The following is a 19,431-nucleotide window of genomic DNA, read 5'->3' as shown; positions in this document are numbered from 1 at the left end:
TGCTGCCCCCAAAAACATACACTAAGCTACAATGCCCCCACTACCTGCACAAAGCTACAATGCCCCAGCCCCCCACTATCTACACTAAGCTACAAATGCACTGTTCATACATACTTACCGCTCCTAGGGCAGAGGCATGCTGTCAGGGCTAATGCTTAGCCTGGGCTACTGGGGGTGGCGTCCCAGGTCCCCTTGCAGTTTGGTCCAGGGACATCTGTAGCAAGGACCGGATCCCCCAGATGGAGTCGCTACAAGGACTGGAGTCACGTTGGCAGCTCCAGCTGATAGCCCAGGTGACTCAGCCGCCGATGTCCTCAGTCCGAGTAGCAGCAGGGAAAGAGAAAAAAACGCCGACCTTGCACCCAGGAAGTGCTGCTCAGCTGCATGGATGTCTGTAGAGCCACCTCCTTCCGGGTGGCGGTAAAGAACCAGGGACATCCGTGGCGAGAAGCAGATGCCTGCCAGAGCCGCTCCAAGGACTGGAGTCAAGTGGGCAGCTCCAGCTGATAGCCCACGTGACTAAGTCGCCGATGTACTAAGTGCGGGTGGCGGCAGAGAAGGAAGGACGAACCACCGATCCAAGGAGACTGCCACTCAGCTACATGAAAGCCACCGATGTCCGCAGAGCCGCCAATGTCCTCAGTCCCGGTGGCAGCAGAGAAGGAAGAAGAAGCGTGGATCTTACACACAGGAAGAGTGCCTTCAGCTGCACAGAAGCCACCGATGTCTGCAGAGCTGCTGATGTCCTCCTTCTGGGTGGTGGTAAAGAAGGAGGGACATAAGGAGGAGAGCTAGGGAGTGGATAAGGAAGCAGGAGAGCTGGACACAGAAGCAAGATACAGGACATAGAAGCCGTGGCTGGATAGGTGAGGGCTTCCAGTACACCCTGCACCTGCTTGTGGGGGACCCCTGGCTGCACATTCAGACTATAAGATGCACTGCCTTCAAAACACACACACACACACACACACACACACACACACACACACACACTTCTAGGGAAAAAAAAACAGTGATTCTTATAGTCCAAAAAAATACGGTACTTCCTGCCCAGTAGGTCTATGGCGCAGGGTCATATGAAGCCTCATATCTGTGGTCGTATCGCATGGCACAATTCTAGTGCAAAACCACCCTAAATGGCATTTACCATTAATAAGTGACCCAGATTGGTTTAAGCTTGATAAAGTTGCAAATATAATACTTACACATGTTAAGCTGACGAATGAAGCTAGACAGGTTGTTGTGTTTGAAATACTTTGGTAGAATTTCTCTAGAAAACCGCTGATCATCCAAGATGCAAAAGTTCTGGCCATTCTACAATTGAAAAATAAATAAAGTCAATAGATATTTAAATAGGTCATACAATAGGCAATCTTTTTTCAGTGTTCAGAAAAAAAACCAGTATGAAAACTATCAAATGCAGGGTAATTCAATAGCATAAGTAGTGTGCACCTGCGCAGTGCAAGCACGATTTGTCAATGGGCTCCGGAGAGTCCCGGCACTTGAATAGCAAGGAGGAGGAGGACAGAGGAAGTCTCTGGATTGTCCAGAGGCTTCCCTCTACCTATGAAAGTACTTATTTGGGGAACTTTTTTTTACTACAGGTACTACTGAGGAGATCGATGCTGCCATATTTATTTCTTTTTAAATCGGATAATTTGCCTGGCAGTACTGCACACACACCTGAAACAAGCATGCAGATTGCAACTGAAGTCTGACTAGTGGTGATGGTCATATCGAGAACTCATGGATAAGCATGTGATCAGTTTGTTTGGGTCAAATCGATTATTTCCGACAGGTCTGATCTGATTTCCAATCGTTTTTCTGATTCCCCTCCCCTTCCCTCTACTCCGTGAACAGAATTGGAACAGGACGGCGATCCATCCTGTTCCGCCTCTGAAAGACATCGGCCTATGAGAGGACGGCAATCCTCGGCAAGAGGCCGGGGATCACCGATCTCGTACATCGCTGCCTGGGGCCGCAGCGCTGTACGCTTGTAAACAAAGGGGATTTCTCTCCCCTTTCGTTTACAAACAGCCTGCTAGCCGCGATAGGCGGCTAGCAGGCTATTCACGGAACTCCATTCCGTGAAGTGGCAGGGAACGATCGCGCATGCGCGCAGCCATTCCCTGGGAAACTGCAGCCCCAGGGCTGCCGCCGTGGTCACGCCCATTGGCGTGAGGCGGTCTTTAAGTAGTTAAGCACAAGGCAACATGTTTCATGAGACCAACCTCACTTCATTAGGCCAATAATTGTGCCGGGTGCAAAAAAAAATATCTTACATCAGACGTCCGATGTCAGATATTTATCTACACCTGGCACAAATCATTGGCCTGATGAAGTGAGGTTGGTCTCACGAAAAGCATTGCCTTGGGCTTAATAAAATCCTTTTCTTACCTTACCGTAAGTGGTGTCGTGAATGAGGTAAGCCACCTCATAATACTGTCTTTAATATTTTAATTAATTTTACACTTTTGGCCGCCTCTTTACCTTGCGATTCTGCTTTATCACACATGATCATTTGCAAATCTATCAACTGATCAAACAAATCACACACTTCTGAAACAAAAATCCACACACTTCTGAAACAAAAATCCACACACTTCTGAAACAAAAATCCACACACTTCTGAAACAAAAATCCACACACTTCTGAAACAAAAATCCACACACTTCTGAAACAAAAATCCACACACTTCTGAAACAAAAATCCACACACTTCTGAAACAAAAATCCACACACTTCTGAAACAAAAATCCACACACTTCTGAAACAAAATCACACACTTCTGAAACAAAATCACACACTTCTGAAACAAAATCACACACTTCTGAAACAAAATCACACACTTCTTCATGAGCTTTTCTAGACATGACCATTTTTTTTTTTATTGTATTTATAAAGCGCCAACATATTACGCAGCGCTGAACATTAATTTAGGTTACAGACAATATTTAGGGGTGACATACAGCAATACAGGAATACAAGAAAACCAGATCACACACCATAGTATGAGTACCAGGTAATGCTTAGTCAGTCACTGGATGGAGCATGGAGATTAGGCAAGTTAGGTTCACTCAGATGCATAGCAGTGTTATCCCCAGAGCCTATTAGCTAGTGTTGTCCGGATCATGAACGATTCGGATCTTTGACCCGAATCTATTTTGTGAGTCGAATCATCCGAATCATCAAAATGAGTGATTCGGATCGCAAAAGGGGCGGGGCCAGGAGCGACACGCCCCCTCTCAGCGGGCAGCGGAGTCCTGGAAGCAGCGCAGAGATGGATCGCTGTTGGAGGGGACTCAGGGGAGGCAGCCTTGCAGGGACAGGTAGAGAGGACATGGGTGCCACTGCCAGATATGTGTAGAGCACACATACTGGCTGCAATGTGCTGCTCATTACAGGCTGTCTGTTCCGTAGTTGTGCACAGTGAACACATTGGAAACTTTTGCCTCAGCTCAGCATAGCTCAGTACTTTGCAGGCACTGTAATTGCAGCGTAATATGATCCTCCTGCACTAAACAGCTGCACTTATCTTCTGGGAATGCTTTCTTTCACTGTGCGACATTTCCATTCAAGGTATACAAATGAACATGTAGATGAAATATATGTAAAGCATGATTGCAGCATGTGGGTATTGTGTGCAAACATTTCTGCTCTCTGCTTCCCTCCTCCCTTCTTTGTCCACTCCCTGCCCTCTGTGCATTTTCTCCCCTTCTCTGTGTGTGTCCACCCCCCTTCCCCTTCTCCTGTCCTGCTAGTCATTTCACCCCCGAATGCTTCCCTTGTAAAATGATCCGAGATTCGGATCAAAGATCCGGATCTTTTCAATGATCCGATTCGAATCATCCGGATCATTGAAAAGATCCGAACTTCCCATCTCTACTATTAGCCGGGCGGAGCGCCCGGCTGGTCTCAGCTTCCCGCCCGCCTGTGGTTACAGCGTGCATCAGATTTTCTTCCTCCACATTCAATGCAGTGTGCAGCGGCTGTGTTATTGGAGCCAGCCGCTGTCACTTACAGTATCTCCGCCCTCTCCTCAGCTCCTGCATATCCGTGATGTAGAGGGGCGGGGAGAGTCTGGTAACTGAAGTTACACACACAGGCACCGCGGGAACTTCAAAGGAAGAAGCCGGAGCTATTGAATCCCGATCTGCATGACTAGTGCGGACGGGCTCTCCTCCTCCAGCCAGTCTTCACATGACAGCAAACTTCCCAGAATGTGCTCTAGCCTCACAGGTCAGAAGTCAGAGCACACTGAAGAGTGTGGATCAGCGCTCGCTTATGCCGGGGAGACAGCATTGCAGGGCAGATGGTTATCTGTTAATCCCTGGTAAGGTGGTGACTGATAGCTATTAACTGCCTCTGCATGCTGTGCCTGGTGTAGCGTCACCTCTATGGCATGCCCCCCTTTCAGATGCACTTTGTTGCTGGGAGGAGAGGAGACAGACATTTTTACAACTACTATATTGCTGTCCTTCCCCCAACTGCTCTGCTCGGTGATGTTACATTGATGTAAACCTGTCTGCAGACCTTCTGCAGTGTGCTGTGCAAGTTACAGGATCTGTGAGAGTGCTGTATTCTTACTTGTATTGCATTCATGTTTAGAAGGTAGTACTGCACGCAGTCCTCTCCTCTCTGACCCACACATTGTTGTTTTTTTTTTTTTCTGTTATTGCCCCCCCCCCCCCCCCCCCTCTTTCTTTTCCACACTGGTATACATATGTTTTCTTCTACCTTTAGGCCTCGTTTCCATCTATGCGCTTCTGTCCGCTTCTGTCCGCTTTTCAGCAACATGTATCAATCTGTAACATTGATGTGCTGATAAAAAGCGGACAGAAGCGGATAGACGCGCATCCATCTGTGCGCTTCTATCCGCTTCTGTCCGCTTTTCAGCAACATGTATAAATCTGTAACATTGATGTGCTGATAAAAAGCGGACAGAAGCGGATAGAAGCGTACAGATGGAAACAAGGCTTTAGTCTGCCTCTCCCTCTCACACATTTCCCTATGTCTCTCACACACTTTCCTCGTTTTTTCTATCCCCCCCCCCTCCTGTAGTACATGCTGTTTACCACATAGACAAGCAACAAGCATGTGTACATCATGCGAGATCATCCAGTGTAACTTCCCCATCAGTAGTTCCCAGTGTGTTTCCTACTTACCCACTTCCTCATTCAAAAGCACCCAGCATGATCCACCTACACTCCTTCCTACCAAGTAGCACCCAACATGATCCACCCTGCCCCCCCACCTAGTAGTGGCACCCAGCGTCACCCTCCAACTCCACCCAACGTGACCTTACTTCCCCACCCGGCTACTTTTTCATGCCACCCGGCTGGTAAGAAATTCTGGGGAGAACACTGCATAGCATGGGTTCACAGTAATGAAGGTGCAAGATCAGGTAGGACACAAAAGGAGGAGGACCCTGCCCAAAGGCTTACAATCTAGAGACCATCATTACTGACTCGATTAAGTTGGACTTCAAGCAGGCCTGAACTCAGAACTTCTCTGCTCTAAACTTTACGCAACAGCATAATAACCTTTAAAGTAAAAAAAATATATATTTTTTGTATTACAAATCCTGCAATAAATCTTCAGTGTGTCTACTTCCTGCTTTCACAGAAACAGACATATTGTTAACATCCTGTGTTTACCAATAGCTAATAGCTAAGCCATGGCAGGCTGCTGACAGAGGGATCAAATTACAACTCATGCTTAGTCACAGATAAGGGGGGGGATTAGGCTAAACTCGCTAAATACACACAGGGTGCATTTCTATATGCTTTCCTTGTCCTATGCAAGAGTTCAGTTCTACTAGTACTTTCAATCAGAAACATCTGATCTGCTCGCTTGGCGGGGAAAGGAACAGCGCTACTTAAAAACAGATTGCATCCTTATGACTACCTGCTTGAGAGTGCAAGCCCCACTAGTGGGATAAAATACACATCCAGCATTTAAATAAAATGCACCTGTCTACCATTGGAGGATGTTGGTTTCCTTAATAGCTTGCATGCAACTTATTAGGTACTCGCCCCCCCCCCACTGCGAAGAAGTCATCCCCCCATGGGAGGGGCCCTAACAATAACGAATCCTAAATTATGCATATGCATAGCCTGGGTGCGCTACCAAGTAAAAATTCAAAATTGTGCAAAGGTGGATCAGTGCATCAACAGGCCGCCTTCGAATGGCCACCAATCAGAGGTGCGCTGAGCCCCCCCAGGAAACTACATACGCACCTTGAAATCAAATAGAAGCTCTGCATAAACATCAATAAGCAATGTTATTACATGGGAGCAGCTGACCAAAGTTACTTACATTTGTACATGGCGAGGAAAGGAACAGCGCTACTTAGAAACAGATTGCATCCTTATGACTACCTGCTTGAGAGTGCAAGCCCCACTAGTGGGATAAAATACACACCCAGCATTTAAATAAAATGCACCTGTCTACCATTGGAGGATGAGCCGCTTGCTTGTTTAGGCCCTTCCATATCCCTCTCAGTTCACGTGTCAAGACTAAAATACTGTGAAGATTAGAGTATAAACGTGCTCATACACTAATCGATTTTCTCATTCGATTCCTTGAAGATTCAATCTATGTACTGGGAATCAATTCCAGCAAAATGTCTAATCGATCGATTTTTGATCTATTTTAAGTAAAAATCAATCAAAAGTATTGATCGGAAAGGATGGAAAGACTTAAAAGAAGCAGGGTGGGGCAAGACCAAGACCAAGAATTGGCAGACCGATGGCCTATAGCTTTGCACCACATCGAAGAGCGCTACCCTGTAGTCGATTTTTAATAGATTCTCGGCTGAAATCTATTGGAAATTGATGGGCAATCTATTGGAAATGGATTCCTTCTGAATTGATTATTTAAAAAAAAAAGGAATTGATAGTTTTGGAACATTGGGTGAAAGTCTATAAGTTTATAGCCAGCTTAACTTAAAACTGGAAACAATAAAGCTATGTTCTCCCATCTAAATGGAAGAACAATCGGAAAGCCACACGTGAAAGGATCACCAGTAACTGTGCCCTGTTCCACTCATCTTTCATGTGCTGATTTCTGTAACCTGGGGTTGTGGTGGTGTGAGGATGGGAGCAGGAGCCCAGAGGAAGCAGTAAAAATGTCTTTACTTACAGTGGCTTGCAAAAGTATTCGGCCCCCTTGAAGTTTTCCACATTTTGTCACATTACTGCCACAAACATGAATCAATTTTACTGGAATTCCACGTGAAAGACCAATACAAAGTGGTGTACACGTGAGAAGTGGAATGAAAATCATCCATGATTCCAAACATTTTTTACAAATCAATAACTGCAAAGTGGGGTGTGCGTAATTATTCAGCCCCCTTCGGTCTGAGTGCAGTCAGTTGCCCACAGACATTGCATGATGAGTGCTAATGACTAAATAGAGTGCACCTGTGTGTAATCTAATGTCAGTACAAATACAGCTGCTCTGCGACGGCCTCAGAGGTTGTCTAAGAGAATATTGGGAGCAACAACACCATGAAGTCCAAAGAACACACCAGACAGGTCAGGGATAAAGTTATTGAGAAATTTAAAGCAGGCTAAGGCTACAAAAATATTTCCAAAGCCTTGAACATCCCACGGAGCACTGTTCAAGCGATCATTCAGAAATGGAAGGAGTATGGCACAACTGTAAACCTACCAAGGCAAGGCCGTCCGCCTAAACTCACAGGCTGAACAAGGAGAGCGCTGATCAGAAATGCAGTCAAGAGGCCCATGGTGACTCTGGACGAGCTGCAGAGATCTACAGCTCAGGCGGGGGAATCTGTCCATAGGACAACTATTAGTCGTGCACTGCACAAAGTTGGCCTTTATAGAAGAGTGGCAAGAAGAAAGCCATTGTTAACAGAAAAGCATAAGAAGTCCCGTTTGCAGTTTGCCACAAGCCATGTGGGGGACATAGCAAACATGCTCTGGTCAGATGAGACCAAAATGAAACTTTTTGGCGAAAATGCAAAACGCTATGTGTGGCGGAAAACTAACACTGCACATCACTCTGAACACACCATCCCCACTATCAAATATGGTGGTGGCAGCATTATGCTCTTGGGGTGCTTCTCTTCAGCAGGGACAGGGAAGCTGGTCAGAGTTGATGGGATAATGGATGGAGCCAAATGCAAGGCAATCTTGGAAGAAAACCTTTTGGAGTCTGCAAAAGACTGCAGACTCTGCAGCTGGGGCGGAAGTTCACCTTCCAGCAGGACAACGACTCTAAACATAAAGCCAGGGCAACAATGGAATGATTTAAAACAAAACATATCCATGTGTTAGAATGGCCCAGTCAAAGTCCAGATCTAAATCCAATCGAGAATCTGTGGCAAGATCTGAAAACTGCTGTTCACATATGCAGTCCATCTAATCTGACTGAGCTGGAGCTGTTTTGCAAAGAAGAATGGGCAAGGATTTCAGTCTCTAGATGTGCAAAGCTGGTAGAGACATTCCCTAAAAGACTGGCAGCTTCCTGTATTTGCAGCAAAAGGTGGTTCTACAAAGTATTGATTCAGTGGGGCTGAATAATTATGCACACCCCACTTTGTATGTATGATTTTCGTTCTACTTCTCACATGTACACTACTTTGTATTGGTTTGTCACGTGAAATTCCAATAGAATTGATTCATGTTTGTGGCAGTAATGTGACAAAATTTGGAAAACTTCAAAGGGGCCGAATACTTTTGCAAGCCACTGTATGTGCATTATTTACTAAAGTCAGAGAACAATTGAAACTGGAGGACAAGCTGGGTGATAAATAAAATTATCAGGTGAGAAAAGTTTGCAATCCAGACTCAGTTCATATCTGAACAATCAGAAACAGGATTTCATGAGGATATCCTGAGAGGCTGAGGTCCTCAAGTGGACCCCATGCGCACTGCTCTTCATTATTGAGCTCAATTACCATAGAATATCAGAAATGGCAGGTATGTCATAGGTACCCTGTGTTTTACAGATGTAATAAAATATTCCCTCTGAGCAGATGTGGCGGGGTCTGGAGAAGCCGTGTCGGACATGGAAGTGTTAAAATTGGTTGGTCATTGTGTGTACACACACTAAGATTCCACAGCTCAACGATAATTTCTGGTCGCCATGGTAATAATTGATTGGAAATAATTGGTTGTGCCTATTAACAAATGAATTCCCGCTAGCCTATTTGATCAGATCGATCTGAAAAACAGATTACATTAATCCGATCAAATTGGCTAGTAGGAATTCAGCAATTAATGGACACGACCAAGCATTTCCGATCGATTACCATGGCAATCGAACTGTACCGATAATTGACACTTTTAGGTTGCAAACACAATGACCAGCCGAATTTACCACTTCCATGTAGTATGGAGGCTAACAGATTTTAAATACAGATTGTGTAGGTAAATGTCTCATACTACATGGTAGTAGTAAAATTGGATGTATGTATACATCTTTCGAAGTACACTCCCTTATTTGAATGGATTTTAGAAGTGATCACTCTAAAAAAAGTTGAAACATTTAACTGCCAACATTCCCAAACATTTGTGATGCAGAATATACACTGTACGTGAAAAAGCTGCAAATAAGCAAATGCCTACCTGCATTTACTTTCTGTTATGTGGGCATATTTCACCACTTATCACCCTACAATAGTATATCTTTGGCCTCTCTAAAGTCTCTGAAGCCTCCAGGACGTAGATATGTATGTCAGTTGCTAGTTCATTAACCACCCTCCCCCTAACTACACTAACTAGGAAACCCCTGCCTGGGGTCCAATCCCTCCACCTATCATCTGATCTCCTGTTCTTCAGCCTTCCCCCCCATGCATCGATAGAGAAGCAGGGAGCATTATTCAGTAAGCATCTCTCACGCGTTCAAGCGCCACTGGCGATTTCTTCAGGTGTGCAGCACCGCTCTCGGCATCTAGTGCCAAATGGACCAGATTCTGCTTTGATGATGTCAGGGCTGTGGAGTCAGAGTTGGAGCAATTTTGGGTACCTGGCGCCGGATGTTTCATAAACAGAGGCATCAGAGACGGATGATATTTGTACCAAATCCACAGCCCTGGTAAGTATTACACTAAGGAGTCGCGGAGTTGGCGTCAGATCAATTTTGGGTACCTAGAGTCGGAGGTTTCATAAACTGAGGAGTCAGAGTTGGATGATTTTTGTACCGACTCCACAGCCCTGGATGTTATTAGGCAGGGATCCGGTCCATTTGGCACTAGAGGCCGACAGCAGTACTGCTCTGAGGGGACAGCAATCATCAGTGGAACAAGAAAATGTAAGAGATACTGAGTAATGCTCCCTGCTTTCAGATCTCTGCATTGATGGGGGAGGGGTACCTAATAGGAGGGAACATATGGCAACCCATACACGGGAAAGGAAGGGGGGGGGTCGACTGATACTGGGGCACATAGGTAACCAGCTACCTATATTGGATGGGTCTAAAACTGGGGCACATCTGGCTTCCTATACTTAGGAAAACTGTCCTTATAGCAAGATAGGGCTGTAAAGTAAAAGGAATACAGAGGCCTATGCCGAAAGGATTTACAATGGTAAGGTTTTATTCCAGGAAAGTTCAAAGGGCTATTACTTTTTTCTTTTTAGTTTAAAAGGCAGAGTGTGTATTCTAAACAGTAGCCATTACAGTATGCATAAAGCTATAAAACTAAAATTTAATATGAGACTCTTTTCTATGCTAGTTACATTTGATTTATCATCCATAAACATACAAGTCATTATCGCATAAGCTTATTTTCATTTCAGGTTCACTTTAAGATGCAGACCCATGCATAATTATAATTACATTACAAGGGGACGTGTTGGGGGGGGGGGGGGTAGGATACTGTTCGCTATGTGGGAAAGCAGATATGCAGGGAGACATGGGGCAGCTATGAGGCGAGACACTGGAGCAGCGATGCATGGTGACATTCTGAGGGGTGGGGGAATCTGGCCACAATGGCTGTAATAGAGGACTGCCTTGTACTTGGGTATTTAAAAAAACAAAACAAAATTCAAGGATGGTCAAATTGGGTTGACGTATACAGGAGGTCAACTTATATTCGATATCTATGGTAAATTACTACAATTATTGGCTCCTAGAACTTTTTTCTTCTTGTTAAATTATTACAAATTGAGCAGAGGGGAACTGCAGCTGTATTTCTCACCCCACAAAGTTCATTTCTTTTGGCATGGAAGGAGGTGGGCTGAGTCAGATGACTTGCTTTGTGCTGGAAAAGGAACTTCCACTGTACTGACAAGAAGGAGCTACAAAACCCAGGCAACAGGTATTTTAAATGTCTTCATTGCAAAATACTTTTTGTATAGCCAATTAATGCAAATTATTTAGCTCAAATGAATGATCTAGGTATTCGCCTTTATTTGAAAGGTAATACTACCTATATACCGGTCAATAACAGCTAGGCCTGAAAGATAAATCGAATTTAAATCGAAATCGCGATCACCAAGATCACAATTTCGGAATCGTCAAAGCGGCAATTATCACGATCACGTCATTTCCACATGGGGAAGTTTGAAGAAGTGTGCTTGGCAAAACTCCGGGTTCCTGTATATCACATGACATACAGAAAGTATTCCGTGCATTAGAAGCTATGTCCAGAACTGATGCAGCTTGGGGGACAGAGGAGGCACAGAGAGACACAGAGAGAAACAGAGCGGGCACAGAGAAACAGAGCGGGCACAGAGAAACAGAGCGGGCACAGAGACACAAAGGGGGCAAGAGAAAGACCCAGAGGAGGCATAAAGAGGCAAAGGGGGCACAAAGAGACAGAGGAGGGAACAACTAGGCAAAGAGGGGGAACAAAGCTTGATTGGAAGGAAACCGTGAATCAAATCTAAATTGCAATTTCAGACAGAAATCGCTCAATTCAATTTTTTCCTAAAATCGTTCAGGCCTAATAACAGCCACATTTTACTAGCAATCAATTGCTACGTGATGCAGGAAGAGACAGACCTAGGCCACATACACACATCAGACCATAGTCTTTTGAAAATGAAAGATCACAGACCAATTTTACCCCCTTCCATGTAGTATGAGAGCCATACCTACACAGTCTATTCTATGGAGCTGAACTCCCCATCAGACAGAAATCTTTGCAAGATGCTGCACACAAAGATGCTGTACACATTCAAAAGATCAGTATCTGCAAAAGATCCGTTCCTGCAAAAGATCCGTTCCTGCAAAAGATCCGTTCCTGCAAAAGATCCGTTCCTGCAAAATGCATTCATAGTCTATGATATCTGCAGATCATCATACACACCTTGTTTAACAGACATTCAACTGCAGATCAGATCCACCAGGATGGATTTTCAGATCTGCAGATGAATGTCAGTTAAACAAGGTGTGTATGATGATCTGCAGATCTATTAGACTATGAATGCAATTTGCAGGAACGGATCTTTGGCAGGAACAGATCTTTTGCAGATACTGATCTTTTGTGTCTGTACAGCATCTGTGTGTGCAGCATCTTGCAAAGATTTTTTTCTGATGGGGAGTTCAGCTCCATAGAAAAGACTGTGTAGGTATGGCTCTCATACTACATGAAGGGTGATAAGATTGGTCTGTGATCTTTAATTTTCCAAAGACTATAGTCTGAGGTGTGTATGAGCCTTAAAGGGAACTAGAGACGTTGGGGGGAAGCTTTTATACATACCTGGGGAATCCTCCAGCCCCTGATTCACGGATTGCTCCCACGCCGCCGTCCTCTGCTGCCTGGATCCGCCGGTACCGGGTCCTGTCATTGCCGCGAGTCGGCCAGTCGGCCGGCAGACGTGGCCAATTGTCCGCATCACACGGGGCTCCCTCCATATACGTACGCATGAGGCTGCCTACTGCGCAGCCTCATGCGTACGGGTATGGAGGGAGCCCCTGTGATGCGGACAATTGGCCGCATCCGCCGGAAGTGACGGGACCCGGTACCGCCGATACAGGAAGCGGAGGATGGCGGCGTGGGAGCGATCCAGGCTTATGGGGCAAGAAGAAGCCCCAGGTATGTATAAAAGCTTGTTCTATTTTTTAACAAGGTTCCTCTCTGGTTTCCTTTAAGGGTGCATACACACATCAGACCATAGTCTTTGGAAAATGAAGATCACAGACCAATTTTACCGCCTTCCATGTAGTATGAGACCCATACCTACACAGTCTATTCTATTGAGCTGAACTCCCCATCAATTAGAAATCTTTGCAAGATGCTGCACACATTCAAAAGATCAGTATCTGAAAAAGATCTGTTCCTGAAAAAGATCCGTTCCTCCAAAATGCATTCATAGTTTATGATATCTGCAGATCAGACAATCATCTGCAGATCTGAAGATCCATCCCAGTGGATCTGATCTGCAGATAAATGTCTGTTAAACAAGGCGTGTATGAGGATCTGCAGATATCATAGACTATAAATGCATTTTGCAGGAACGGATCTTTTGCAGATATTGATCTTTTGAATGTGTACACATCTTGCAAAGATTTCTATCTGATGGGGAGTTCAGCTCAATAGAATAGACTGTGTATTTATGGCTCTCATACTACATTGAAGGGGGTAAAATTGGTCTGTGATCTTTCATTTTCCAAAGACTTTGGTCTAATGTGTGTATGCACCCTAACAGCAGCTGTTCCTCCAAAGACAAGTAGGAACAGCTGTTAGTCTGCCTCTTCCTGCAGCACAATATTTGTCTAACAAGACCAATAATTAGAAAGCAGCTGGAGAGACAGCACAGCTTTTTCAACACAAGAAAGGTAAACAAAAAAAAAGATTTGTACTTATTAAAAAGGAACAAATCGATTCATTTAAAATGCAATCAGAAAAAAGGCTACAGAACCCCTTTAAGACCACAAAGGTGGAGTGGTTGCACTCCGCTTCAAATTTGGTTTAAAAATCAAATCCTTTGCTGTAGGCTGCACCCATTCTTTTGAATATCTGGCAGCAAAACTTTTAGCTGACAAAAGCATAAACATACTGCTCATCTTCTGCCCTCTCAGCAATGTATCAGACTTTATCAAGGACATTGCTGATCTTCTATCCTGCCTTATGCTGGGTACACACTATGGGATTTTATGGTCGATTTACTGTCAGATCGATTATTTTAAACATGTCAGATTTGCTTTCCGATCGATTTCCTATTAAAGTTAACGGAAATCGATCGTAAAATGCTTGGAAATCGATCGTAAAGCAAATCGGACATGTTGGAAATAATTGATCTGACAGTAAATCGACCATAAAATCTCATAGTGTGTACCCAGCATAACATTGGAACACCCTAGATGGATAATGCATGGGTTGACACCAATTCTTCCCAGCTAGGAAGAGAGCTGCTTCTCACCATGAATGAGCTCTCAAGCCTTTCACCTCCCTACACACAAGAGAGGCCACACCTTGGACCTCATATTTCATTCAGGACTGTCAATATCCAATATGGAATGTAATCCTGTAGTTTGGTCAGACCATCACACTATCCACTTCTCTTTTACTTAACCACCCTGGCGTTCTATTGAGATCGCCAGGGCGGCTGCGGGAGGGTTTTTTTTTTTAATTAAAAAAAACTATTTCATGCAGCCTGCTGAAAGTTGGCTGCATGAAAGCCCACTAGAGGGCGCTCCGGAGGCGTTCTTCCGATCGCCTCCGGCAAGCATAAGTAACAAGGAAGGCTGCAATGAGCAGCCTTCCTTGTTTGGCTTTCCTCGTCGCCATGGCGACGAGCGGAGTGACATCATGGACGTCAGCCGACGTCCTGACGTCAGCCGCCTCCGATCCAGCCCTTAGCGCTGGCCGGAACTATTCGTTCCGGCTGCGCAGGGCTCGGGCGGCTGGGGGGACCCTCTTTCGCCGCTGCTCGCGGCGGATCGCCGCAGAGCGGTGGCGATCAGGCAGCACACGCGGCTGGCAAAGTGCCGGCTGCGTGTGCTGCTTTTTTTCATCAAAATCGGCCCAGCAGGGTCTGAGCGGCACCCTCTGGCGGTAATGGGCTGAGCTCGTCCATACCGCTAAGGTGGTTAAACAGCCTAATCTTGATGGACTAACAGAAAACAGCTTAGACTTCAACTTCATGGCCCTTAAAGAGGAACTGTAGATTCAAATTAAACATTGTTTCACTTACCTGGGGCTTCTGCAAGCCCCCAGCAGCTGTCCTGTCCCGTGCAGAGTCTCCGTTCCCCCGCCGCCGCTCCGTTCTGTACCTCGACTTGTAAGTCGATGCCAGCGCAGCCCTGCCAAGCGTATCTTTTCTTCGCGTTCCCCTCTGCAATAGCGGGGAACATGAAGAAAGGATACGCGTGGCCAGAGCCGCGCATGCACAGTGGCCCGGCGGCGAAACTGAAAGTAGCTGGCGGCGGGAGAACAGAGGCTCAGGCAGGACCGGCGCAGGCAGGACGGTTGCTGGGGGCTTGGGGAAGCCCCAGGTAAGTGAAACAATGTGTTTAATTTGAATCTACAGTTCCGCTTGAAATATAACTGTTGTGTATCATCTGCCTCTGTTGCTCCCTTACACATCAAAACTTTCCACACAATCACAACTCATTAACCTTCCCAGCGTTCAATTTCCCCAGGATTTCTGTGCAAACAGTGATAAAATTTATTTTTAAAACTTTTTTTTCCCTGTAACTTGCCAAAATGTGTCAAGCAAGGGTCTAGTATACAGTGCAGGAGAGTATTGATGTGTATGTATGTTTATACTGTTCACAGCATGGTTTTTTTGAACGGACATTTCTGTCCATACCGCTAGGGAGGTTAAAAGGATATAAAGAAAGAGGGACGCAGATTGGAACAACAATAGCACAAACACCAGTGCTCATAGGAAAAGCACTCCCTAACTCTTCACCAAAATAATAAACCAGGCAATGATCAACAAGAAAACGTCCACTTTTCTATCAGAGGAAATTGCGAAAGCAGCCAACAAACCTGCACAGCCATTCCACACAGTTGAAAGTCTATGCAATCCATCATGCTGGAAAACCCAACATTACTCAAAAGGACCTATGTGAGAAATTCTTCACAAAGTCTCAAAGTCTGCTATTAAAGGACAACTGAAGCATGAGGGATACAGAGGCTGCCATATTTATTCCCTTTTAAACAATACCATTTACCTGGCTATCCTGATCATCTTTTGCCTCTAAAGGCTCGTACACAAGCTCCACTTTCAGGAACGAAGGGTCCGTCAGACCCTCCCGCTGGGTGGGCATTCCAGCGACAGTAGAGTGTATGTACAGTCTGTCAGGCAGACTGATAATGCTGTTTCTGAACAATCTGCTGAGCAGTACAGTAAGAAAAAGAAAAAAAAAACTGAAAAAAGTCATTATTTCTCTGTTTTTGGCCATTACAGTTTTAAAATAATACATGCCTCCATAATTAAAACCCACGTATTGTATTTGCCCATTTGTCACGGTTATTTCACCGTTTAAATGATGTCCCCATCACAATGTATTGCAACAATATTTTATTTGGAAATAAAAGAGCATTTTTTTCCGTTTTGCATCCATCACTATTTACAAGCTTATAAAAATAAATAAATAAAAAAAAAGAGAAATATTTCATCTTTACATAGATATTTAAAAAGTTTAGACCCTTAGGTAAATATTTATGTTTTTTTTATTGTAATGTTTTGTTTTTTTTATTAAACATTTATGTGGGTATTTTTGGGAGGGAGGGATGTAAATAGTGTTTGATTTGGGGAAATATGTGTATTTTAATTTCTTTTTACTTTTAGATGTAGTTTTACTTTTTGGCCACAAGATGACAACCTTGAGTTTGTTTACATGACGTCACTCTAAGCGTACAATGTACGCTTAGAGGGACATAGGTGTCAGAAGTTCGCTGTCGCTTTTTCTGCGGGGGAGAGGAGTCAGTGATCGGACCCCATGGCCCGATTCATTGATTCCTGGGCTAACGAGAGCGTGTGTGCACACGCGCGATCGGCCGCGGGAGCGCACGTCCTCCTTGACGTATGACTACGTCAAGGAGGACAAAGTGGTTAACAGGCTGCAAGAGTACTGTGGCATTGATGGTTTAGTGCTCCAATGATTATCCTCCTTCCTGGATGGCAGAAAACAAGGGGTAGCCTCGGGGCCTTTCCAGTCCAACCCTGTACTACTAAAATATAGTGTGCCCCAGGGCACGATATTATCCCCTTCATTACATACTGCCACTCAGAGAAATCATCCAAAAACACGGTCTGACATACCACTGCTATGCCGATGACACCCAGCTATATTTGTCATTCAAAACCTATTTTCCCTTTTAATATCTCTTTGATGTGATCTCTATTATCTTTATAAAACATTTGTTAGTTTAGAAATAGGTTTCAAGGGGATCTGCTTTCGATGTTTGGTGTGCCCGCTGCTGGACGCCCCACCCTTTTGGTATAATATATATATATATATATATATATATATATATATATATATATATATATATATATATATATATATATATATATATATATATATATATATACATACATATACATATACATATACACACACACACACACATATATATATACACACACACACATGGGATGAATACTCACAGTCACTCATGTAATGCGATTATAGATGCTAGAGATGCATAAAATGTGCATCCCTGGGTGTAAAACAGCATATAATGTTGATATAGCATTTTCTATTTCAAATTGTTTATTGAAAATTTTCAAGAAAAACAGTGTACAATATACCTCATTAGGCAAGACACACATCTGAACAATCTCTCTTGGCTAACAGATAGAAGATTTATATAATACGACATCAGCATAGATAAAGAAGACATGAGAGAACGTCACATATTGCGGGATCCAAAGTACCTTACATAGCAGAACAATACAATACAATAACATTTGTAAAGCACTTTTCTCCCATAGGACTCAAAGCGCATAGCTGTGTCTCAGATTAATACAGGGTTTCAGGCTGGGTTGTGTTACAGAGGAGATAGTCAGATGTTCATGAATGCCAGACTGAAAAGGTAGGTTTTCAGTTTAGACTTAAATGTTTCCAGGGATGGGGCTGTCCTGATTGGGTGTGGCAGGGAGTTCCAAAGTGTAGGGGCAGCATGACAAAAGGCTCTGTCTCCAAAGGTTTTGAGGTGGACTCTGGGGGTGACCAAGGTGTTACGTCCTTTTGATCTAAGATTGTGGGGGGTGTGATGTAGTTGCAACAAGTCCTTCAGGTATCCAGGGCCCAGATTGTGCAAGGATTTGAATGTCAGTAAGCCAATCTTAAACAGAATTCTCCATTTTATCGGTAGCCAGTGGAGTGAGTTCAGGGTTGGTTTTATGTGGCAATGGCGGGGTTGGCTCGTTAACAGCCTTGCGGCGGCATTCTGTACTAATTGCAGGCGGCATAAGTCTTTCTTATGCAGGCCTGTGTAGAGGACGTTGCAGTAGTCTAACCTTGATGTGACGAAGGCATGAACTAGGGTTGGAAGATCCTTTGAAGGAATTAGGTGTTCAATCCTTGCAATATTCCTTAGGTGAAAGAAGGAATGTTTCACAACAGCTGAGATTTGATTCCTGAAGCTTAATTTCCCATCAATCAGTACTCCCAGGCTGCGCACACAGTCTGAGTTGTTCAGGTCTGAGCTCCCTATCCTTAGCGGTGTTGGTTGAGACTGGAGCTGCTTTGCTGTTGAGCCCTGGCCCTCGATAACAAGAACCTCAGTTTTGTCAGCATTAAGTTTTAGCCAATTATTATTCATCCACTCCTGAAGCTCAGCTAAGCATGCGTTTATTTGTGGAGTAGGGTCTGTGACGTCAGGTTTGAATGACAAATATAGCTGGGTGTCATCAGCATAGCAATGATATGTCAGGCCATGTTTTTGTATGATTTCTCCAAGTGGCAGCATGTATATGGTGAACAGTAAAGGGGATAATATTGCGCCCTGAGGTACACCTTATTTTAGTCGTACAGGGTTGGAGAGGAAGGGCCCTAAGGCTACCCTTTGTGTTCTGCCAGCCAGGAAGGAGTTGAACCACCGGAGAACAAGGGGGCAGGGTTCCAGATTGAACTCTACCCCTTGCCTCTGAGGGCCTTGACTAATAAACTTATGACCCCTACTTGTGCACCAGGCTGTGGGGGCTGACTAAAGGCCCTCCCTCTATGTAGAGAGGGGGGGGAGGAGAAGGAGAAGTAGAAAGAAAAGTGGAAATAAATGGGAGGAAAAGAAGGGTGAAGAAGAAAGAGAAAAAAAAGGGGGGTGAAGTGTGCCCGTCCTGTGTGAACGCTTATCAGCTGAGAGGTGTGCAGCATAGTATTATGACCGTTCACTTAGCCCCGGTTATGGAGAGATATGTCCTCCAAGGGCCCCATACTGCGTCCACTTTGGGTTGTCTGTCCAGGAGGGTCCCCGCTAATTGTTCTTGGGTCATGATGCAGGTGATTCTATTTTTCACTTCCTCAAAGGGAACAAGCTGCTTTTTCCAGGCTTTGGCAA

The 19,431-nt window shown here is 44.6% G+C and overlaps 1 protein-coding gene across 2 annotated transcripts in view; it reads right to left on the bottom strand.

Moving 5' to 3' along the window:
- Nucleotides 1-19,431, bottom strand: part of LOC137527191 (heat shock factor protein 3-like) — a 167,631-nt gene that overhangs the window by 132,520 nt on the left and 15,680 nt on the right. For both annotated transcript variants that reach the window (XM_068247672.1, XM_068247673.1), the window contains exon 2: nt 1,206-1,314. In XM_068247672.1, coding sequence (XP_068103773.1) covers nt 1,206-1,314 — 109 coding nt within the window. The remainder of the gene's footprint in view (nt 1-1,205; nt 1,315-19,431) is intronic.

Source organism: Hyperolius riggenbachi, chromosome 8 (genome assembly GCF_040937935.1).
Source record: "Hyperolius riggenbachi isolate aHypRig1 chromosome 8, aHypRig1.pri, whole genome shotgun sequence".
Classification (NCBI taxonomy): domain Eukaryota; kingdom Metazoa; phylum Chordata; class Amphibia; order Anura; family Hyperoliidae; genus Hyperolius; species Hyperolius riggenbachi.
This window is presented reverse-complemented; position numbering and strand designations above follow the sequence as displayed.